At 44.0% G+C, this 24,985-nt stretch overlaps 1 protein-coding gene across 1 annotated transcript in view; it reads right to left on the reverse strand.

The window, feature by feature from the left end:
* CRELD2 (cysteine rich with EGF like domains 2) overlaps positions 1–24,985 on the reverse strand; it is a 112,668-nt gene that overhangs the window by 83,639 nt on the left and 4,044 nt on the right. The window contains exon 2 of the mRNA XM_069229706.1: positions 8,873–8,955. Coding sequence (XP_069085807.1) covers positions 8,873–8,955 — 83 coding nt within the window. The remainder of the gene's footprint in view (positions 1–8,872; positions 8,956–24,985) is intronic.

Below are 24,985 nucleotides of genomic sequence, written 5' to 3' on the forward strand. Positions count from 1 at the left end.
TCATTGCCAGCCAGAATAACTCTAGGCAATTTTGGGAAATCATAAACATTGTTAATCTCATGTTTGAATTATTTATATTTCTGCCTCTGTCATGGATTATGTAGGGGAATCATCTTACTACAACCTTTCCAACAAGGCCTCAGAGTAGAACTGGTTTCGTCTCAAACAACCAATCGCCTAGGAAGAGGGCTGAAAGCCAGCTGGCCTCAGTACAAAATTATCTCCCATACAGACTACCTTTAATTCACAAAACGCTTCACAAGGGCAGCCAGGAAAGTGCTCCGGGGCCAAATGGCCTACCACAGGCCATCTTTAAAGAGGATGCACAATTTTGGTCAGGGGTGCTAGCGTCACTATACCAGCAAATCCAGTTAAACTGTGCCATTCTTGAAAGCTGGAGAGGCTCCATTATAAATCCAATACAGAAGGCAGGGGACAAGAGAAATCCAGCCAACTGCTTATAGCCCTCCTTGATTCTGAGGCAAAATATTATGCGTACCAGCTTCTAATGGATTTAACAGATTGGTCAAACAAAAACAACACTGTCCCTCCAAACTAAACTGGATTTAGGAAAAATGTGGGCACAAAAACAAATATTTTAATCACCACCTTCTTGGCAGATCAATGCAAATGGCATAAGAAGAATCTACATCTACGCCTTATCGATTTCACAACCTTTTTTGGCTGCGTCTGTTGAGAACTGCTTTGGAGAAAACTGAAGTACTGGAGCCTACTGGACCCAATATTCAAGGCAATAACATTGCTGTACACTGACAAGTGGTTCCAAATAAAAATTGGAGCTGGCACAAGGCTGTCCCCAAATATTCCAACATAACAGGGCTTTGTGTTAGCCCCAAAACTATTTAACTTTTTATGACCGACCTCACTTTGATCTTGGATGCAGAAAACTCACCCACCACGGCTGGGCCCTCTCAACCCTCACCCACTTTTCATATGCGGACAACATCGTGCTAGTTAGCCAAACCAAGGTCTGATCTGCAAAAATTGATGAATGCCTTGTCAGCTACACAAGATCTAATCACTTGGAGATCAATGTGACCAAGACAAAAACAATGCTAGTATGCACTCAATCAAGGCATGCTTTGAAACTGTACTTAAGTGACACCAAGCTGGAATCAGTACCGCATTACAAATATTTGTGCATATATTTTGCTACTCCAGGTACTTTCATGCAGCAGAAATAGTACATCTGAAAGAAGCGCTGAGCTCTAATATATGCTTTCACCACCCTGCAAGGAAATTAGACAGGCCTTCTTACCCACATCCACTTCTAGCAGTCTTTGCCTCAAAATTACTACCAACACTCACCTATGTCAGTGTGGCAATGCGAGGCCTGAATGCCTCAACAATAGAAAAAATCCAGATTAATAAATTTAGTCTATCTCGACATACATCTCTAATCCAAATTCTAGGCGAAGTTGGGCTGATGAGGCAAGATTTGGCCAGAAGAGCTCCATCGATTAAGACTTGGTATAAGATCAGTCATGCTCAAGATATCTTGTACAGTGCCCTCCGGACAGCCCTCCAAAACGACTTCCATTAATCAACTGAGTCTGAAAGAAGCATGGGACGTTGGTGTGGCATACGATTACTTTAAAAAGTGAACCAATAGCGCTTCAAAATGAATGTTCTTTATTGAAGATAAAATTAAATTTAGGGCACGTTCGCATGCATGGTTGGTCATAAAGCATTCCAACACACTGGCTCTGGTTGCCTACCTTTCAATCGCAGTCTCATTGCACATGAATTGTTTATTGTCTCTGCATCTGAGCAATATATATATATATATATATAGATATATATCACACAAATATCAGAAACCTGCAACAGGCTATGCCGGCAATCTCCCTGACTGCAAACATTTGCAGAAGAGGTAGGACTCTTCTTCAGTTTAGAGGTGACTCACTGCTGCAGAAGGTTGCCCTTAAGACAAACTGCAGCCGATTCATTATGGTCACTGAAATTCTTGAGTCTGTGCTGAGCATCAGTCGTATGATTGTCAGTACAGTTCACTCTCCCCTTTTTAACAGATATACTTCATTTCGAGAGCTTGCCAAGGTATTTCTAAGACGAGTCATCTGTTGACTCAGTCACGGCACTCCCTGAAGAGGCTACTTGGGCAGTTTTATCCAATAAAGCCACTTGATTATTTGCCTTAAAGTTGCATTGGGGAGCAGATTTTATGTCCTCTTTACCAGAGCCTGTGGTAACTGTGCAACACATATCGAAGGTCTCTGACTGATCTGCCAAGATCAAAGGGAATTGAGCGACAAACGGTTTTTAAAAAAAGAAAAAAAAAAAAAAAAACATTTGCCAAAAACCGTACATTTCAAACAATACAAGAGAGAAGCAGGAATCTTAGCTCGATAGACCTCTAAAAAGGTGGGCAAAATGTATTTTGCCTGTAGCCATATACAGTGCACCCGAGCCTCTTGTTTGGCTTTCAGCTTTAGATTTATTGGAAGTGAAATAAGCTATGTCATTAATATTCTCTCATATAATTGTCCCTAAAAAGGAGAATGAGCTCACAATTTCCAATTCTTGGTTGCCTAATGCCTAGAGAAAATTCAAAAATTTCACTTTCCTCTTACCATGGAAGCATAGAATCTTACTCTTCAAAACATTAATCTTTAAAAAGTGGGACTCCGAAAATTGTAGCAATGCTTTAAGGCGGTTCTGTAAGCTTTTAGGCATTAGATCAAGGATGTTGATATCATTGGCAGGTAGTAAACAGCAAATCAAACATCTGCCTATTTGTGGGGGAAAATCCTGGCTCTTGGATAGGACAGAGGGCAGATCCGAGATGTATAATGAGAAAGACATGGGAGCCAGAAGGCAACCCTGCTTTAAACCATTCACAGTAGGCATCTCAGAAGAAAGGCCTCTATCTCTCGAAAAACCACTAGAAGGAGCTTACTCCAAAGGACACTATCTTGTTTTATTACAGAAATGTGCACATTATCAGGGCCCAATGCAGCTGAATAACGCATAGAGCCAATAGTTTGCTCTATATCTTTCGCGGACGGAAAGGAGATAGAATCAAACTCCTTACTCCCAAGGGGGCAAGAAGGTGCTACCTCATTTGGGGCATACAGGGAGGCAATCAATTCAGTCCACTGGGCAGAAGATATAGCCACGGGAGAAAACCAAAATCTAGATGCACGCCCTTCCCTAACCAGGACCAAATGTCTAGTTTGTCCCTTTACTGCTGCTTCTCTAAGATGGATCCAAAACTTATTACAGGCATTTCTCGACTTACATAACTTTATATGCTTCCTTCTGCTTTTTAATAGAGCCACCCTGACATTTCTTACAGTACATTAATCTAAATACTGAGCCCGAACCAACCTATTTATTTCTCCTTATAAGGTGAGTAGGGGACGTGGGATATTCCACCGGGTACTTTTAGGGACTTTGGGGGGGGGGGGGGGGAATAAAACGCAACTTATTCATACATCTTGCAGTTCATTCCCCTCCCAAGTATCCAAGGTTACAATCTCCGCTTCCAGTGACTCCCTCACACTTAGCATTCTTCTGGGGTCCCACTGGGTCTTTACTGTCTTGTTATTGAAGACAGGAATTGCCCCATCCAGCTCGTGGGGCCCTGACTTTAACAAATTCTATTCTGTATTTCGGTCGGTAATCACAATAGCCTAATATTTATAATTTTAATTTATAATATTTAATAATTCTATATTAGTCTACAATTGCCTTTCCGCCGGAAACCACATGTGTAAAAGAAGCATGGGAATCAGATGGAGAACGACCATTTGTGATGATACAGAGGCTTTCCATAAGGAGCTTAAGCAAAGTTTTCCTCTTTTGTTTGTTCAAATCATTGAAGGGAGGAAACAGGCAGGGGTTCGCACGGCTGTCTCTTGCTCATCCATGCGAGCCTGCGATATGGCGTGATTAGATATCTTGCAATTTAGGTCACCTACCAAAACTATAGAAGAGGCCAACTCACTCACTGAGGTATTTTGTATGTATGAAAAGATCTTTTGTAACAGGGCACCATAGACCGCGGCAGGCGGAATATACGCGTTTACCAATAGCAGAGAGGAATTATTTTGCACTTGTATAGACAAGGCCATAAAAAGGTTACTGGGATCTTTAAAACATTCAAAATTCCACCCAAGTCTGATTGACAACAAGTAGGCGATACCTCCCTTGGCATGCCCCCCTCCTCGAGGGGGTAGCCTTACAATCATTAACATAATAGTCATCCCACGTTAAATCTTCATCATGCCATGATTCCTGTAGATAGATCAAATCAGGTTTTAGAGAGTTAAGGGTCAATCATTTTTCCTTCGCAAATTTTACCCCTGCTATGTTTCAAGAGATAATGTTTAGGCCTGCGCTAGTTAGAATGGCTGGATGAGAGTACGGACCCCTGTGCATGACTCAAGACACCAGGGAGCCAGCTGCACCCATCTAGATCGAATGCACTTTGATCAGGGCCAGCCCGTATCTCTCATAGAGACACCCTCCTATCATTCCCCCACTAATGAGATTTTAAGGTCCTGCGTATCTAACCTTATCCTGGGCTCATAATAGCTGAAATGATTAAAAGCCTCAGGGTCTAGATACCCGTCAGTAAGCCTATATGAGGGGTTTTCCCTGCCCCTCTTAATGCCCATCTCATTATAACTGAAACCTAGAGTAGGAACCACATCAATACCCCAACATTGCAAGAAGTCAGTGTTTTGCAAAATCAGTTTCATTACCCGCTTACTACAAAATTTAATCCTTGATTTACAACCCACAACAGAGTCCAGTAATGACACCAAAGTGATATCTTCCCTTTGTATTGACTTCAATACACTAAAATATGCAAATCAATTTAACAAGGTAGATCTGTTCAAAATTATGTCACTATCAAAGAGTGGTAAAAAATCTAGGGTAAGGGAAGCCCCGTAGTGGCCGCCCTCCGATGGCAGAGTATCCTTAGAGACATAAGCCTCGGAGGCAAAAATACTGGAGCTGCTGAATTCAAAGCAGAAGATCACCTTAGAAGGGAGGTAGGAAAAGGTTCCCTACCAGGAGATGGCAAAGACGAAAGAGTAAGCCCCAACATAGGGTGAGGCTCCAGGGTAGGTTGAGTAACCAAATTTACAGACTCCGATCGAACTTGAGTAGAGGCACTTATCTCTGGAAAGTGTACTTTCCTTTTGCCTTTTTTATAGTTTTCCATCCTCTTCCTGCAAAAGAGGTTGTGGGTCCTTAGAGCCCTTTTTAGGATTAGATTTAATTTTAAAGATTGGAAATATATCCTGAGAAGGCGGATTATCAGGTTCCTCTTGCTTATTGATTACTTAGGGTGAATAAAAAAAATCTGATAAAGTCCACGGACTCTTCTGCAAGGACATTTTCTTGCATTGCTTATTACCTTGAGGTTTAGAGGTTGGTGTACTCCCCTCTATTCTGAGGCCCTCCCAAAGCAGGGACTGATTCTTTATTTTCCACGCTGACACTGACCATGCCTCTAAAGAATCTAGGGGTAAGCACCAGTTTTTATTGTCTTTAGTCAGCTCCTTCAGGATAGCCGTCACAGATTCAAGAATGCAATATGACCCACCTACAAATTTCTCCAAGAGTTTTAGAATTGAAGAGAGCATACAGGGAGTGCAGAATTATTAGGCAAGTTGTATTTTTGAGGATTAATTTTATTATGGAACAACAACCATGTTCTCAATTAACCCAAAAAACTCATTAATATCAAAGCTGAATATTTTTGGAAGTAGTTTTTAGTTTGTTTTTAGTTTTAGCTATGTTAGGGGGATATCTGTGTGTGCAGGTGACTATTACTGTGCATAATTATTAGGCAACTTAACAAAAAAAAATATATACCCATTTCAATTATTTATTATTACCAGTGAAACCAATATAACATCTCAACATTCACAAATATACATTTCTGACATTCAAAAACAAAACAAAAACAAATCAGTGACCAATATAGCCACCTTTCTTTGCAAGGACACTCAAAAGCCTGCCATCCATGGATTCTGTCAGTGTTTTGATCTGTTCACCATCAACATTGCGTGCAGAAGCAACCACAGCCTCCCAGACACTGTTCAGAGAGGTGTACTGTTTTCCCTCATTGTAAATCTCACATTTGATGATGGACCACAGGTTCTCAATGGGGTTCAGATCAGGTGAACAAGGAGGCCATGTCATTAGATTTCCTTCTTTTATACCCTTTCTTGCCAGCCACGCTGTGGAGTACTTGGACGCGTGTGATGGAGCATTGTCCTGCATGAAAACCATGTTTTTCTTGAAGGATGCAGACTTCTTCCTGTACCACTGCTTGAAGAAGGTGTCTTCCAGGAACTGGCAGTAGGACTGGGAGTTGAGCTTGACTCCATCCTCAACCCGAAAAGGCCCCACAAGCTCATCTTTGATGATACCAGCCCAAACCAGTACTCCACCTCCACCTTGCTGGCGTCTGAGTCGGACTGGAGCTCTCTGCCCTTTACCAATCCAGCCACGGGCCCATCCATCTGGCCCATCAAGACTCACTCTCATTTCATCAGTCCATAAAACCTTAGAAAAATCAGTCTTGAGATATTTCTTGGCCCAGTCTTGACGTTTCAGCTTGTGTGTCTTGTTCAGTGGTGGTCGTCATTCAGCCTTTCTTACCTTGGCCATGTCTCTGAGTATTGCACACCTTGTGCTTTTGGGCACTCCAGTGATGTTGCAGCTCTGAAATATGGCCAATCTGGTGGCAAGTGGCATTGTGGCAGCTGCACGCTTGACTTTTCTCAGTTCATGGGCAGTTATTTTGCGCCTTGGTTTTTCCACACGCTTCTTGCGACCCTGTTGACTATTTTGAATGAAACGCTTGATTGTTCGATGATCACGCTTCAGAAGCTTTGCAATTTTAAGAGTGCTGCATCCCTCTGCAAGATATCTCACTATTTTTGACTTTTCTGAGCCTGTCAAGTCCTTCTTTTGACCCATTTTGCCAAAGGAAAGGAAGTTGCCTAATAATTATGCACACCTGATATAGGGTGTTGATGTCATTAGACCACACCCCTTCTCGTTACAGAGATGCACATCACCTAATATGCTTAATTGGTAGTAGGCTTTCGAGCCTATACAGCTTGGAGTAAGACAACATGCATAAAGAGGATGATGTGGTCAAAATACTCATTTGCCTAATAATTCTGCACTCCCTGTATTTCCAGACTATTCAAGGAGGCAGAAAACTTAACATCCTGGTCTGGAGGTTGACTAGGCAAAACATCACTTGATTTATAGACTGAGCTCATGGACAAGTGAGAGTATACCAAGTATTTTAAGGAGGTAGAACCATTAAACAAATGGAGTCCTGTAGAAGGATGCACTGGCAAAGGCCCCCCCAAAGGATTAAAGAGTGACCCTTTACTGGGCGCACCTGATTACTGTAAAAATGTATTGGGCGGAGTAAAGTCTTGAACATCAGTAATCCACAAATCTACCAGGGTCTTGGGAGGCTGCCATAAGGCGGAATAAAGCGGGGGGGTTATCAAGCAACAGATGGAGTGAGGGGGGAAGAAAGAGGAGGCTGAGTTCCACGCAAATTTAGGGAAGTCTGGGAGCTCTGGCTATGCTCTGTGATTGCTGCTGGAGATAACAAAATGACTGGCTCTTCTATGTTCCTCCCTGAGCTTTTCTCCACAAGGGCTACTTTGGACAAAGGATCACTTGACTCCATACTCATGGAAGAGTCAGGCTTTAACTCACTCTGAGAAGATTTACCTTTCTCCCAGAAAGAAAGTAACTGGCTCTCACCTTTCAGCTGGAAAGCTGAAATGCCCTTATTTCGGAAAGGGTTAGAACTAGCTTTTACGCAAGGACTTTCAGACAGCAGACAACCAGAGAGGAGTTTCTTTAATGTCATAATTACTTCCTTTCGTAGGTTCCTGACATAGAGGTAATGATAGTAATACGCAATCAAAATCCCTTGTAATTAAATCCACTTGGTTTAGAGGTAGAAGGTCAATAGAGAGTATAACTGACTGGCCGGCGTACAGGCACCACTACCTTCAAAAGAATATTGATCACCGCCTCAAAGGGTCCTTCATTTCGGTATCATATAATATGGTTCTTCTGCTGGTCGAAGTTATTCACTATAAGTCAGTTTGTGAGGGTTAGGAGTACTTTATAAGAGAGGAGCAATACGTGGTGCATGGATGCATGGGCTCATGGATTCAATCCCCAATACAATACAATACAGTGTTCAGGTGCCAATAGATTAAATGGCTATGCTCGACACCAGTACTCCAGTGCTCCAGTACTCCCCAGTGCCAACTCAGAGGATCGCCAAGTGACATACCAGCTGCCGCCACTCCAGTGAGCCCCTCCACCCCCACCCCCACAGTCCACTGCCAATGGCTCCTGGCTTGTGCTCTTGCGTTCTGGGCCCTAACTCCTCACCCTAAAACAGATGGAAGAGGGAGGCACAAGGAGAGGGAAGCCCCATCCCCCAGCGGAGCATGAAAGTCCCCGGTACTCCTCCCCACCCCCGGGCAGCAGACTGGAGGCCTGTCATGCCCACTACCTCCACTGACCTCTCATTCGAGGGGGAGGGCAACATCGCTGCCGAGTAGAAAGTAGAAAAAAATTATTTCAGAGTCTTACGGCGTCTGTGCTGCTACGCACTGCTCCTTACCAAGCCTTCCTCGCTAACCTGCTGACCCGCCCACTAGCGTCTCTGCGTCACAGCGTGAGAGGAGTTCCAAAATGTTCCACCCAACTAGTAAGAGCATGCACAGTATGTACCAAGGATTTGAATAAACAAATACACAAAAATGTAAACGGAAAACACACAATTTGCTAAAATGTGAACTATCCTATAAGAACTTACCTAATTTCATATTTTGACAAGGTCTTTTCTTCCCATGCCGTATTACCACCACCAAAATTCTTTTTTGCAGTATCCTCCAACCCCTGTAGATCACAAAACGTGTATTAGATTTCACTATGTCATTCAATTATTACACTGACAGCCATCTGAACTGATCAAGAGAAAAATAAATATTATATTGACTACTTGAAAGCATTCCACAACAAACTGCAATTTTGATTCCTTACCGGTATGATCCATTTGTTCTTAATGCTCAGGTTCAGAGGAACTGCCAAGCAAGCACCTTCAGTGAAAATAAATCACTTAAAGCTTTTCCACTGTAAGTAGATGTCGATGTCACACAAATATCAAGGGATGGAATTCTAAATGTTGACATAAAAAGTACTTTGATAATTGAGCAATGTTTACAAAGGGATTTCGACGAAATGCTGCATGAATGTCAATTAAGATATTACCTTGGGGATGTGGACTGCTCATATGGTAGTAAATAACTAATTTGAGTGCCGGTATTCCCAACAAAAATCCTTCAGAATACTGTGCCAAGCTAGTAAAAACACAGAGGAATGACATTGCCCTTGCTGCCCGAGGATGTTGCTGCCCCAGATTGCTCCTGTGCTGGCCGTGTCTGGCCTCAATTGCAGAGCCCCTGAACAGGGTCTGAGGGGAGGTCTGGAACAGCCTGGGGAAGTCAAGTGCCGAGGACTCTGTGGCAGTGTGGCACTGGACCACCTGACTCAGTGGGTGGAGAAGTTGGCAAGACCAATGGTATGGAGATGTGACCTCAGGTGGCACTAGTGCATGATTGGCCCAGGGCACCACAAATGAAATATACAGAGGAGGAGGCCTGGTACCAAGTTGACTGGTCTCCCTACCCCTTCCTACTTGTGCCTAAGCCCGCAGGACTTGGCCCGTGAATGTGTGGTGAGGTGGCCCTGCCGGAGACATGCAGAGTGAATTGCTGCCCTCCTTAATCACCCTGGCGCCGACCAAGGTACGGTCTTGCTGCTGAACAAGCCAGAGTTGCATGAGTACTGACCCATTTGGGGCAATGCAGGGAGAATGCTCACTGCCTATGACTGACTGTTGTTCCTGCTGCCACAGTCCACCCGGCTAGATCTAGAAGGTGGGCCTGAAGAGCAAGTCGGGGCACATCCTCTGGTGACTCTGAAGCATTGAGTTTTTCCCTGAGCTTCTTGGAGCTTGGAGGACCACCTTTAAAAAGACAAGATAACGGTCCTTTGCTGGGGCTCTGGGGCGTGCCTCCGGTGCTCTCTCTGCATGCCCTGGATCACTGGAGGAAAGAGTATAGGCCTGAGCTGAGGGCCAAGGAGTTGTGTCCGACAGATGATGGTGGGGGCTGCATGCCCCATGAAAGAGAAAGCTGCAGGATACAAACGAAAAGGAGTGTTCTACCTTCCCCACAACTCCACACTGGGATAGATAGAAGATTACACTTTTCCCATTAAATAAAAATTGAGTAATACATAGGGAACAGACCAGAGACGAATCCCTCAAGCGCACAAATACTTGCAGCAATTCAGGAGTTGCGCCTACTTCTGGAAAATAAGATTGACACGGACTCAGTGGGGCTTAACCTCCCGCTTGCAGACCTTCGTAAACTGAACGCAGATGCTGAAGAGCGTGCACACCGGAATAATTTAAGATTTGTGGGTTTCCCAGAGAAAACAAAGGGTGCAGCCCCAGAGAGGTTTCTGGAGCAATGGATAAAGGAAGCCCAAAACCCTGAGGGTCTCTCTAGAGCAGAGGTCTTCAAACTGGGGGGCGGGCCCCCCTAGGGGGGCCTCAAATGATCCCAGGGGGGGCGCCAAATGCTGGCCAAAAGAAGTATTATACAGATAACATGCCTTTGTTTTAAGCAGAAGCATGTTATTGCAGGTTTAAAAAGGTAACAGTACTTCACTGCAATGTTTAAATAGGTTTAGACATATTTAAACATTGCCATCTTTCTAAAATAATTATGAAAAATTCTGAGGGGGGGCCCAAAGATTTTTATTTTTCAACTGGGGGGGCGCGGCATTAAAAGGTTTGAAGACCACTGCTCTAGAGTATTTGTTGTTTAGCATGCCCACAGAGCTCGGGCACACTTGCCCCCGCCTGGAGGGCCGTGGCTGGACGTCACAGCCAAAATTTTGAACGATAAAGACAGAGACATTTTTACTACAGCAAGCCCGCAAACTGGGTGCTGTAAAGCTTGAAAACCATGTGATTTGCATTTTTCCTGACTATATGCAGAAAGTAGGGAAAACGAGAAATTACTTTGAAGGAGTGAAACAAAAAGTTGAGAGCTATGGGCGTGCCATACATGTTATTATACCCAGCCAAACTATGGATGATACATGGTAGTTGCTCACACTTTTTTGTGGATCCCAAAGAGACATGGGAATGGCTGCATATGGGTTGCACCTGAGAGTAGCACCCCGGCTGGTTCCAGGGTGTCAAATGGGCCTGATCTGGGTGCTGGCCCTGGGCATGTTTGGCTGCGATCCGGCAGTGAAGCCTGCTATGCAGTGGATCAGATTGCAGGAGGATTGCATGTTGGGGGTTAGGCCCACTGAGACACTGGGGATCAGAGACGCCCCTGGAGAAGGGAACACCGGCTGGAATGGGTCGACTGCAATACCAGAGTTGCAGCCGCGGGTAGACCCTGCTATCCCCCCCCCCCACTGGATGGATAATTAACTCTGATTTTGCTGGGGCATGATGTATGTCTCCTCAAGCTGCTTTAGCTTGGGGGCACACCGTCCGTGCGTCTAATATTTAGCTGGACCCTGGAATATTACCCTTTATAAATGGTGAGGTCCTGAAGCTGGAACTCCACAGCTGCAAGGGGAACTCAAACTATTTCCCACCCTTTCTTCTACTTTCTTGTGTTTTCTCTTTCAGAACTACTGGGGGGGGGGGGGTGACACTAACCTACTGGGCCTGCCAGGCTGGATGATCCATTCGATGGAAGCCCTGAGTGATTTAGACCCTCCCATATTGAAAGACTACTACATACAAGACTGATTAGCGTTCAGTTTATTGTTTGTGTTTCAATTTTGCAGACCCTAAGTGTTTTTTCTTTCTTTTCATCATAAAGAAAAATAACAGGTAAATAATGTCCCTCGTTGGGCAGTATGAGAAAACGTACCTTCTTGTTGCGCTATGTTTACCTGAGGGTAGGAGGGGGGATAAGGTTGACGCATTCAGTGTACAGTTTACATTAAATGAATCTGAACGGTGGCTTATCCTTTTCGTGAGCAGCGATGAGAGTAGAGGTTGTGGAGGTCCACTCCAAGGATAAACGAGGATGGGGCTTTTTTAGATGAAATTTCCCCATTCCCCGGTTGAGCTCTTAGTAGGGACGGCATGACGTGGTGGGCATTTTATGTTTGTGTTGTGGAAGATAAGAGGCCTTAACAACCCAATGAAGAGGTATAAAGCATACTCGTACCTTAGGCGACAGTTCAAAGATATTGCATTTCTACAGGAAACTCATCTGATTGATGCGGAGGTGGGAAAACATTGTAAAAGTGGATGGCCAGCTGTACTTCTCTACCTATTCATCCTACGCCAGGGAGGGTATCGTTCTGGATGGCCCTGGGATCCCCTTCTCACACCTCTAAACCAGTGTGGATGTTACGAGATGCAATATCGTATATTTGGCCTGCTGAATCGGACAGTGGTCTGTCTCCTTTATATTAAAACTGATGAAGAGGCCTTTTTCCATATATATTATGGACTTGCTAGTGCCTTATTTGGATGTATACCTTACATGGGAGGGGTGATTTTAACTTCGAGATAGATCGAACTCGACAGGCTCCCAACGGGCCCCCACTGTTAAGCACAACATGACATGAGCATTGGGGGGAGATGATAGATAGATTGAAATGTGTCAATGTCTGGCATGTGCTGCACTTGAATGCTCTGGAATATTCCTGTATTCTACAACTCATGGGATGCACAGCAGATTAGATTCCATGCCGGTAATGAGACCACTGCCTGAGAAAATAGACTCTGCCCAATATCAATATTGATTCCTTTCGGACCTCATAACCTTGATAACTGAGTACTGTGGTGCGCTGCTTGACCTCCAGTTCCATTGCAGAAGCTTCCCCTGGAGGCCCTCGGCAATCACATTTTCTGTGCTGAAATTGCAGCAGCAATAACAGCATATTTTGATAATAACTAGGGCTGTATAGCCACAAGAGCTAATAAATGGGAAATTTTTTATATTGTGTTAGGAGGCGAATTCCTGAGTAGAGTGGTTGGGATCCAACACTACCTTAGGCCTGATCTAGCATAGTGAGAAAAACAGGCATCCCACCTATAGACGTTGGTGACCTTCAATACTATGCATTGCCCTGAATTGCCTGAGGTTGAGAAAACCCTGAGGGAAGTGTGGGATGATCGGAACAAGCTCACGTTTCAGGAATATAGATAACTGCTTCATAAGGAGGAAGACAAGTCGGGGAGACATTTTGCGTGGCTGCTCCGCAGGAAAGCACCACATGCACAGGTCCGTCCATTATTAGATCGGATGATACAAAGGTGTCAACTAGGATTGAAGTTGTGGAGGCCTTCAAGGGCTTCCTAATGGATGTATACAGGTCCCCGGGGAGTGAGGCAGAGTCTCTCCTGGGTGCTTATTTGGGTGCTGTGAAGCTGCGGTCCCATACAGAGGTACAACTGGAGGAATTGGGGCGTAAATAACTGATCAAGAATTAACAGATGCACTTAAGGACATGCTGCATAATAAAGCCCTGGGCTGGAGGGGTTGGCTTTACTAGACATTATCCCAAGCCCTGACAGAGAAACTGCTGGAGGGTATGCTGAGGTGGGGAAGCTAGGGAGACTTCCTCAGTCAATGCGGGAGGCAGTTATTGTGATGTTGCCTAAACCACATTGACCCAGTGTTGAAATGGGCTCATACAGACCCTTAGTCAGGATAAATACAGATGCCACATTATTGGCTAAAGTACTGGTGAAGAGACTAAAGTTAGTGGGGTTCTAAGTACTTGAATATCAGTCCAGTTTTATTGGAGGTTACAGCGCTACAATAAACCTCCAACAACTTACACAAGTCCTACTCTCTACAACGGACACATATATGGAGGGTGCCTTAGTAGTGCTCAACATAGAAAAGATATTTGATACAGTCAGATTGTCGTACATGCTCGAGGTACTACAGGAGACGGGATTAGGGCCAAATTCCAGGGCTGGGTGCAGCTTCTATACACTGAGACCATCACCAGGGTACACCTGGGTGGAGTGCAGTCTGGTGGGTGAAAGATTGAGAGAGGCACTAGGCAGGGATACCCCATGTCGCTGCTCCCTTTTAGTCTGGCACTAGAGCCGCTAGCAATTCGCCTATGCGGGGTAATGCACAGCTGGGTGATCACGGCGGGCAATGTTATGTACGTAGTTTCTATGTACGCAAATGATACACTGGTTTACCTCACAGACCCCCTCATGTCTCCCTGACAATCTGTTCCCAGAGCTGGAGCGCTTTGGAGCAACTTCTGGCCTATGAATTTATCAGAAGAGACAGTAATATTCACCTTGTGCAGGCTGGCAATAACCTACACAATGTGGGTTTGCAGTGGCAGGAAAGCAAATTCAGATACCTAAGTGAATAAACTGTGCTGGACCTCAATAATCAATATACACAGTTTGAGCAGAGTCATAGAAGGACTTTGTGGCTCTATCACATTCTGGAATACCTTTCCTGTTACAGTGCGGCCCGCAAATCACTTGTGGAGATGGTGCTTTTGCCTTGTTGTTTATACAATCTTCAAAATATGTTGAGATGGATCCCCAAGATCCACAACCAGGGAGCTGGATTCCTTCTTGACCTTGTTGGTCTGGGTGGGTAAAAGGAGAAGGGTGAGACTGTCTGTTTCGAAACTGGACAGCCTAGAGGGTGGATTGAGGAATTCCCGAATTATTATTGTACGGCACTGCATCTTAGCTCCAACATGCAGCCTTATGGTGCTTGATAGAAGACAAAAGGGAGAAAGGCTTTTGAGTGAATGCTAGGAGGAGGAATCCCCCCCCCGGTCACATTGATGATGGGTAGAGGTGTGTCATCCCACTGTCCCTTCATGATTAAATGTGCAGCCAAAACTTGCCAAGAGGCAACTCGTAGGGTCCTTCAGAGGGATCCACTGCCAGATCTTTGGAGATTTGGTGGCTGCAGACGTCCGGACAATCAGTGATACCATGACTGTCGTCAGGTGGAAGGTGGGAGGATGCTTGACATTAGGTAATTTAAACCCCTCAGATAACTTCATCTCCTCACATCGAAGAGGCTCAGACCCACTTGGAGATATACCCTGGTCAGTTCCTGCAATATGCCAAACTGTCTAAGAAAGCAAGCAAAATTTGGCCCGATTTCATAGCCGACCCCGAGGCTTCAGTGGTTACAACCGCAATTATGGAACTAGGCTGTGCTATGAATGTGATTTCACACTTATATAAGGCATTAAAGACTGACCACCTCCATCCGTATATCCCGGTCCTACAGCTGTGGGAAGCATATCTGGATACACCTTTGAAAGATAGAGACTGAGACCATGGCAAAGGGGTGTGTGAGGGCGATCTGGAGCAATGGCCGATTTCAACTGATCATTTCTATTTCCTACAATGCACTTATAACCTAACAACACAGCTACATAGAATTTGCCCGGATAGACCATCCACACGTCCCAAATGCAGGGAGGTTGAGGTGGACTTCCTCTACATGATGCTCAGGTGTACTAGCAGGTGGTAGTGCCCAGGTTGACCAAACTTGCTGATGTTTCAATACAGTTCAGACCATGTCACTGTGTTCTCAATTTAATACCCAAGCCCCCAAAACAGCAGCTTGAGTATAATTTGGCATCTTTGGGGTTAGTGCTGACTAAACGCAACGGTGGCTATACACTGGAAGAGGGCACAGGGCCCCACCTTTGAGATGTGGAAGAAGGATCTGCGGGAATGGCCAATAACAGACTCAATGAGGATGTAGCCTTGGGTCAGATGGTACCGACCCAAGGCTACAGGAGGACCTGGAACTGTGGTTCAGCATGCCTGTTGAACTAGATTCTGAGACCGGGGAGGAAACTTGGGGAGTGATGAAAAAAATTGCACCCCTCCATGAATCTTCTGTCTAAACGTCCCTTGTATTGCGGTTGTAGTTCACAGAAAAAAATTAAAGTTTATACAAAAAAAATGATAAATAATAAAAAAATATTACCTAGAATGCACTCTGCCAAAAATCTTTACGTGTAATGTCAAAACAGTCTGTCTGAAGGGGGAGTATTACCTAATACTCCCACCACGCGTGTATGCGAGGATCGGTCCTCCCCCTTCAGACAGACTGTTTTGACATTACACGTAAAGATTTTCGGCAGTGTGCATGCTAGGTAATATTTTTTTTTTTTATTTATTCTTTTTTTTTGTATAAACTTTCATTTTATTTTTTCGCCATTGGTTTGTAGACCGCGATTGGGCAAAATGTCTTTCAGTAATTTTGAATCAATAGATTTTCAAAGTTGTTATTAAAGCCCGAAGAAGTCATCTGAGACAATTATCGCACGACGAAACATGTGTTGGCTGTTGACTCTTGGATTTCTTTATGTGCCTCATCTTTGAATACACAACAAGAATATTTGATCCAAACTGTTGGCTGTGGACTGTTATGTACTGGGTTAATCTTGTGACAAGAAGACGACTGGATTTACTACTGTTGAGCATTCACGTATAGACTTACATGAGTGCCTCGGATACTTTGTACGAACCAGGGGGTACAGAAACATCACAGGAGAAGAAGAAGAGAAAGCGCAAGTGTCGCTTTAGCGAGGAGGAGCATGACATCCTGGTCAGAGAGGTGACAGAGCACCAGCATCACCCTGAAATTGCCAGTTGGTAGGAGAGATGCAATATGGCAGCAAATAGTGAACAAAAACAGTGTCGCCGAGGTGAAGAGAACTGTCATTGAGTGCAAGAAGCGCTGGCACGATTGCAAGTGCAGGACTAAGGAGAAACTTGCCAGGAACCGTAAGGCAGCACTGCAGACTGGAGGTTGAAGTCCTGCAGGGTAAGTTGCGGGGGGGGATATCTGGAACTGACACTTTGTTTGTGCTATGCACTCCAACATATATGCAACATCAACATAGACCACTCACTATGGCTATACTACACCATGTAAATATGAACCACATTGCCTGGTAGGCATGTGCAAATAGTTTGGCTGTGGCTGTGCCATTACAACACTCATTGCAAGTAGTCAAAGCCCCTGTACCAATACAGGCCCTGGCTAGCAGTGAACCAAGAGGCAAGTCAGTTGTCATGTGAGCCCCTTATAGATTTCTAGAACATATGGAGCAACATTAAAGACTATTAAAGCATATAAAAGTGAAGGTTCTGTAGTGGGCACATAGTAAATTGAGTTTTTTGTAAGGCACTATTAGAAGGGATGATAGAAGACATAGTACAGTTAAGTAAGGTAATTGCCTAGGGTAAAACAGATATTGCCTAGAAGGTAAACCATATTTGAGACCAGGTTTCCTGATTTTACAATGCACAATTTAGGCACTAGATAAAGGGAAAGTGGCTTCATGACTGATATAAGGGTGTGTGGCAGAAACCACAAGACGTCTTGGCACAAAGTTCCAAGAAGACATTTTCCAGTGCCAGAGCATTTGGGTATGGCCTTCAATGACTCTTCCACCTCTAGAAAAGTAACTTTCGGCATACCCAAAAGACTGCCATTTTGTTGCAGGGTCAGCTTCGCTAACCTTAATTTAAACTACACCTAAATCCTCACCTACCAACTGCAAAGGATAAGGTGAATTACTTAGAGTGTCTAGGGATACCTCATCCTGCATTCACACAGCTCACACTACACTCATACAAGTTCACGAGTCATCCTCCACTCACACAAGCTCCCTTTTTATTCTCCCCATTCGCGCACAAGACCAAATTGGTCTCTTAGTTCTCACATGGGCACACCACCCAACCTGCACTTGCCCCTCTCACCCTACACTTACGCAGGTATTCCTTTCACCCTGCAATCACACTGCTCACCCTGCACAGACACAATTCACTGTCACTCAGCACTTCCAGACCACACCTGTAAGACATCACATATTGAACTACTGAAGAATTGTGAGCATGCACCTGTCTACAAATCGAGTCACAGAATAGCTGTCCTTCCAGCAGTATATTATGCGTATTCAGTTCCATCCAGAACAACAGGTGCAATGCAAGAGGGGTGAGTAAACTAAGACTGTGGGATGGTACTAGAAAGGAGATTGAGCTGGGGTTGTAGGGGCTTGTGTGGGAGCTGGGATCAGTCTTAGGCTGTGGGGATCAACCAAGACGGAGTGGTGAAAGCAGTTGAAGGCAGCAGGACAGGGAGCAGCACAACATGCTAAGGATGAAGCAAAGAAACTGCGGACGTTGACTGGTACTGCAGGCTAAGAGTGTGGTGCAGGTGGGGGAAATATTTACAGCTTAAGAGGTACTCGTTGGCCTTGCACTGAGCCCCTCTGGTCTTCATAACAGCCACTGTGAAGAAAGGTGGGGGGGCATGTTTGGTTAGACATGCTTTTTTCTGCTGCCTCTGAAGCCATGATGTAGGCTAATATCTGGGTCCTTTTGACCTGCATAGCCATAGCACTCTGCAGGGGCAGGTATCAGAGGGGAGAGAGTGCTGAGGCTACAGCTGGTGTCCGAGATGGAAGAGTCTGTGGAGGAGCCATTGAAGTTGAGGAGAGCAAAGTGAGATTGTAGGCTGGTGAAGGAGGAGGGAACGGTATGAGGCTGTTGCGACCCAGGACTGCAGGCTAAGGTTGCCGTGAGCAGCAGTTCTGCAGTGCAAGGAAGGATGGGGAAAACAAACGTTTTTGTTTTGAATGTCCTGAATGGAAATGGGGAAGAAAAAGCAGACAGGCTCAGATGCTGCTGCATCAGTATAATGGGACAACGCAAACAATTTTGGATGGGGGAAATCCATTTTTGGGAAGCTCTCTTCACCAATACTTCTACCAGTTATACTGCTGCTGGCTCACAGAGTAGTATTCTTAGAAAATACTATCACATCATTATGGAGGGGTCTTTTTCTTGCACACTGCCACGTTATTGAATGTTAATGGGGTAGCCATGTGAGGTGAGAGAACACCACTCAGGAGTCAATAGAAGTGCAACAACCCTGCACTCTCTTGCAGCAGCACTACCTAAGTTCTGCCCTCTCAAATGCTGTAATCAAGGTAAACATATGAGAGGAGCCAAAGTATCTCTGACGGCTGTGTATCTTAAAGCTTTTTTCTGTTGATCACATAAGGTATGGCAATAGCTAGATGTAATAAGTACATCTCAGAAGCATTGAAATACATCCAATATGGTGCTTAAAATTCACACCATAGCACTATCCGTTTACTAAATTACATTGAAGCTTCAAGAATAACACAAGGAGTTATTTCATGTGTTGTGGAGTACTGGTGATTATCCAAAAGTTGTAAAGTGTTTTTTTAAACAGTATTAGTTTTATTCAAAACATCTTTGTCTTCATTCTGTCCTTCAATGCCTTTAGTGCCTCTCATTATTCCTACCGGAGCCCATTGTGCACTTGACTCCCACTGAAAACTTAGTGTTAAGTAAACAACACTGACTAGATAGATGGAGGTGGCATACAGTGTATAGTTTATGGGTACTCGCAAACATTTTCCCAGGGGCCAAAAAGTTTGGTCTGTGATGTACCCGGGGGCTGCAATGATGCCACGGCAGTGGCAGTAGGGTGGATGGCTGGGGGGGGAGGGGGTTGGTGGCAAGGTAGGTGTAGGCGAAGTGAAGAATATACAGCTAGTGGCAGAACTGTACAATGGGAAACTAGAAAAACTAGAATTAATCCCGGCTTCCGGGAAAAGTGGCTTCCCCACTTTTCCAAATTGTGTGATTCTAGGCAATTGTTGAATTTCACTTTCCCTCCTTTTTCTGCATTATCATCACATATAAGAGGACCTCGAAATACATTATTTCATGGTGTGTGCTGCACAAAAACAGCTTCTATGTTTGAGTTAATGAACTATAATGTTGTTCATGTGTGATAGGAACACAGACCAGCCATCAAGTGCACATAACAAGTGACTTGTCTCTTTAATTTACTATTGGTGGTGTTCTCAGGGCAAGGAGTGAATTAGCATTTCCAACTTTATGTCTACAAATTTATATTTGAAAACTATCAATTTTAAAAAGAATACATCTCAATGAACTGATATAATAAATTGTAATAAGGGGAAAAGGATCTGCATGTTAACTAAATACACTTTATTTTTTTTACCTTTGATGAGACTGTCATAGTTTTACACTTAGGCTACAAGAGGACTTTAAAAATGAAGGCATTTCTAAAGTTAAGTTCAAGAGTCCCTAGTTACTTCCTTTCTGTAACACCAATTTAGTTTGAAATAAGTGATTGTGTGTCTATTTAATATTTGTATTGTTAATGATGAGCTGAGCAAACAGCTGCCCAGTGCTCCTGTTTCCCAGGAGGCCGCATGTAAAGGTCAGTGGGGGCCACATGAGGCCTGCAGGCCGTAATTTGAGTATCCATGGTATAGTTGGTCACTCTGAATACATAGCCTTTCTGGCACAGGGCATGTGCCAGATACAGTTCAGGGGCATAGGGCAAGCCGTGGCTACTGGACCTCAGCTGTGGGGGCAGGGTTGGCTTACTTTGGATGACCCAGAGTCTGTACTACTTTGACTTCACAAACTGAGCACATAAAAGCCCTTCAGCATTTGGCTTTCAGTGGTAGCACTTTGGATCTTTGACACACAATTCAGGAAGTTAGTGTAGGGGAATGGAAACTCCGATCACCCAGCAGAGCAATATCTCTTTGTCCAGCCTAGTGTTTTATTTGGATAAGAAACATACTTTAATAGACACGCTTAAAACGTTATACTGCCACACGTACAATGATATGCACTACAACTTAGGCTACTACACCTTCGGATACTGTCTTCCTCTTCTCTCGTTCACGAGTCCCTCCTCTTTTGAGTCTAAGCAAGTCTCCACTAGGTTGGTTTTGTGAGGCATTAATCAAGGCTCCGCTGCAGGTACCCCAGTTCAATTATGGTTGTGCTCAGTTCATTAGTCTCTTAGATACAGCCTCACCACAATGCAGGGCTCTGTGTGTTTCAGCATCTTGTGTCTCCGATCTTGTCTGCTTCTAGGATGACACAGCGTGGTTGCAGAAGTGGACGTCAGTCTGGGTAGGCCGCATATGTATGGGGCAGCCAGAGCTGCTGCCATTAGTACTTCAGTGAATGCAGGTTGTGGAAGTCAGTGAGGGCTCATGGTATGCATCAGACCTGCCTCTCTCACTGGGCAACAAATGGGTCACCACTTACATGTGTATTACAACAGCACACTAGCAGCCATGGGATACACTTTCTAACAGAAGTGTTGGACTTAACAAAACATCTGCTTGTCCATGGAACAGGCTGCGTCATAAATCTACTTGTCCTGTAAAACAATCCACTTGTCTCTTGGGTGCCAAGTAGTGTGGCAACAAATAATGACAGCAGTTGTATTATACAAGAGCTCTGATAACAGCCAATCTGATTATGACAGGGTTCATACTGTAGTACAGTTTGAATACTAGCAATTTTCTTCCTTTGCCATCTTTCCATTCTGGGGCTGGAAGTAGTGGTGAGCAATAGTTCCAGGGATGGAATGACCTTTTGAATTTGGGCAAGTCTACCAACTTAAACGTTTTAGGGGTTTTCATCAACTCCTCTCTGATATTTTCCTGAACTGAGAAAGGATCAAAATGTACTCTTGAGAAGGGAAGAAGTAAAACTTCTAGGGTAGGGAACAAAACGTGGTTGGATGAAATTGAACTCTCAACAGATATTCGCATGGGCAAACCTACACATACATATGTGCTTGTGCTAAAATGCAGTTTACAAATATTTTCTAGGAGTACGATTTCCTGGCCTACTTCTGTAACTCTTGTGAATTCATGAAAGCCATAAATCTGCTCTAATGCAAGGACATACATCATAGGTGCACTTATGTGACTTTTTTGTTAAGAGTTAATGTTACCAAGACCTTTTGATTTTATTAAAGTTATTTCTATCTATCTACCAGCAGTTTTCTCTGTGAGTAACTGCATTCTGCTCCATCACAAGGTAAATGTCTGCACACAAAGTAGTTTTTTTCAGTGCCAGGGCCTATTGAGCAATGTGAGCTGTTTGAGACCAAAAAAAAGTGTTTCTTTTTGCCAATGTTTGTTATAAGGATGAAGGCCCGGCTGCTCCCACATCAATAATGTTTTACAAAAACATTCTCAAAACAAGATATGCATTGACAAAACCAAAAGGCTGACCACCAATGTCAGACATATTGGCTTTGCCAATGCTTGTTTTACTAATGTTTCCCATAATCATGTTAAAAATGATTAAACTGATTTTCTATTATGAATATTTTAGCATGCATCAACACACTTTACTCCATTATGCTTCAAAGAAATGGTAACTTGAATTTTAGAGTAATTCATCAAAACCTTTTTTTCCTAGTTAACTTTTTTTTTGAACATTTTATTTTAAAACCTAACAATGAAAATTCCTTTCAAGCCTCTTCAAATATTTGCATCTGATCAGAGAGCATTCTACGTAGCTTCATAGTGTTGTACACATTTTTATAATGTAGTGCAGTCTGAGCTTACAATATTTCCTTAGAGCTCACCCTAAAAGCAAAGTATTTGCATTAATGAACCAAAAAAATACAAGCTTGAACAGCATTAACAAATGGACACAAATGCTACCTTAACTGCAGACAATGCCCTTCCTGCAGACAATACGCCCTGATCCATAATGTGGTACTGTAAACTGCCAGGCAAAGGCCTTGGGCTGCAGGGAGTTGGACCCACTTGTCCTAAGGACAAAATAAACTTGATAACGTGTTGTCCTTGACCCCAAACAATATATTACGGGTGTCGGGCTACAGGAATTTGACACCCCTGTGTAAATAATGCAGTGATGTGAATGATGAGCACAAGTCTTGGCTATGGCAATGACATCCACCATGGACATCGTTTTTTACTTCTGTGGCGACGTCAGTCACAGGAACAGCTCTGGGTTTCGGGGGATACATTCGCCATGAGCACAGTTCTTGATTTAAGCAGCAAGGTCAACCGTGATTGTTCCTATTGAAAGGTGGGCTGTCTGCCTTGATCCTTTCGTGGAACCTCATTTCTGGAGAGACTATACCCACCTTCTTCACACTTGCAGATTGCTTTCTGCAGTCTTCTTTCTCCTGGTAGACCTTTACACTAGAGTCTGACAGTTTCTAGCACCATATGGACAGTCACACCTCCCGAAGCTTGAAAGCTTATTCACTCTCTCATGCAGCCAGACTGCTTTCTAGGCGCTTCAGGTCAGGGGTACAGCTCTTCCAGCAAGTAAAGACTGCAGTTGATATACCCTCTACTCTGGGAAGATGGCTGTTACACAAACACCAGTTCTGGTTGCTGTACAGCAGTCCTCAGAGAATGCTGCAGAATACTCCCTTCCTGGATGAAAGGGCTTAGAACTGGAGCAACAAAATTCTAAGTACCTCCCACTTTTAAGCAGTCAAAGCAGATAATGAATGTAGATTATCGATCTACAATCTCAAAACAAGTTTCAACAGTTCTTCTGTCAAGTGTCCACTCTAGGCTATGCTCAAGAAAGAGCCTCTGTGTAGAGTAATGCTCTTCGCAGCTGGGTAGTCTCCAGCCTAGAGTACTCACAAAATAGGCCCAAAAAAGACTGGTTTCACCTATATCTCTCTCCCCTGAGCAACAAGGATGAGGAGGGTCCCATACTGAACACCTGCCAAATGGCAGTACCACAGGAAAACTGATCAGCAGCACCACTCAGCAGGAGCTACTTAAGTGAATTTTAAAGGGGCTTAGTCGCCCTTCTCCATTTTCAGGAATGATAGCAAAACTCCTCTGTGAAATAAATTTCACCTACATCTTTTGCACAGGAGCAGGCTGGAGGCTTCCAAAATGGGACCTGCAGGCCTCAATTACTCTGGCTCACTCATGCACATACTGCATGTTCTACACAAGCCACAAATACACACTATTCGCTTGGATGTTAGCCCTAGGGTCTAGGTTACACATTGATGCAGAACTTTAAATGAGTGGGGCAGGCTACACAGATAGGTTTGATCATGACTGTGGATTCACAAAACACGGTATGCTGCCACTACCAATGTACATGCTAAACACATGACGAGGGTGGCAGTCTACTGTCAGCCAAATGAAAGAACTGGTGCACCCCATCACGTCACAGGATAGTTGCAGGTCTTAATTTGTATTAGGGACAGGGGTAGGCCTCTGCACATTATATTAGCACGAGCCTAGAGCCAAAACCACAAACTGGGATATACATGAGTCCCAGTCAAGCACTCAGAACATGCCAACATGACTGCACACCCTGCAGGGAACATTAGCAGTCCAAAAGCATGTTTAGGCAATATTATAATTCACCTATTTATAAAAAGCTTATCTTACGGTCTTTTTACTACATCTATGTTTATGTGACTACTATAAGTATAGTATTTTATGGACACTAAACAAGTGCAGATTTGTGCCTCAATGTATAATCATTGATGTAAATATACATTATTTCTTATTATTATTGTCCATCTCTACACAGCGCACACATGCAGGAATAGCTTCTCTTCACCCTCTGAAGGGTGAGTTGCTTGGTTGTTTTCTTTTCTTTTCTTCACAAGAACGATGACTTGGCAGCAAGGAAAGCTGACTAGAGCCAGTAAAGTTAACACTCCTTATGGCCTGGGAGTTTCCTTGTGCAAGGGAGACCTGTCACGTCCTGGAAAGCTTACCTACAGGCTGCAGAGCTTAGGAATAGCCACAACCCCTAAACACGGGGAAGAAAATTTGAATAGGGAGAGCTAGTGAGGGGCCTTCTGACCTGATGAGAGGCCGCAAGGTCACAAATGACAAATCCACCAGAAGATTTCAGAGGCAGCATACTGTGTTTTGTGAATCTGCCAGGTATAATACCTGAATGGGGTAGTACCTTAAAACTTCCTGATACCTTGGCAATATAGCT

This window comes from Pleurodeles waltl, chromosome 4_1 (genome assembly GCF_031143425.1).
Source record: "Pleurodeles waltl isolate 20211129_DDA chromosome 4_1, aPleWal1.hap1.20221129, whole genome shotgun sequence".
Lineage (NCBI taxonomy): Eukaryota > Metazoa > Chordata > Amphibia > Caudata > Salamandridae > Pleurodeles > Pleurodeles waltl.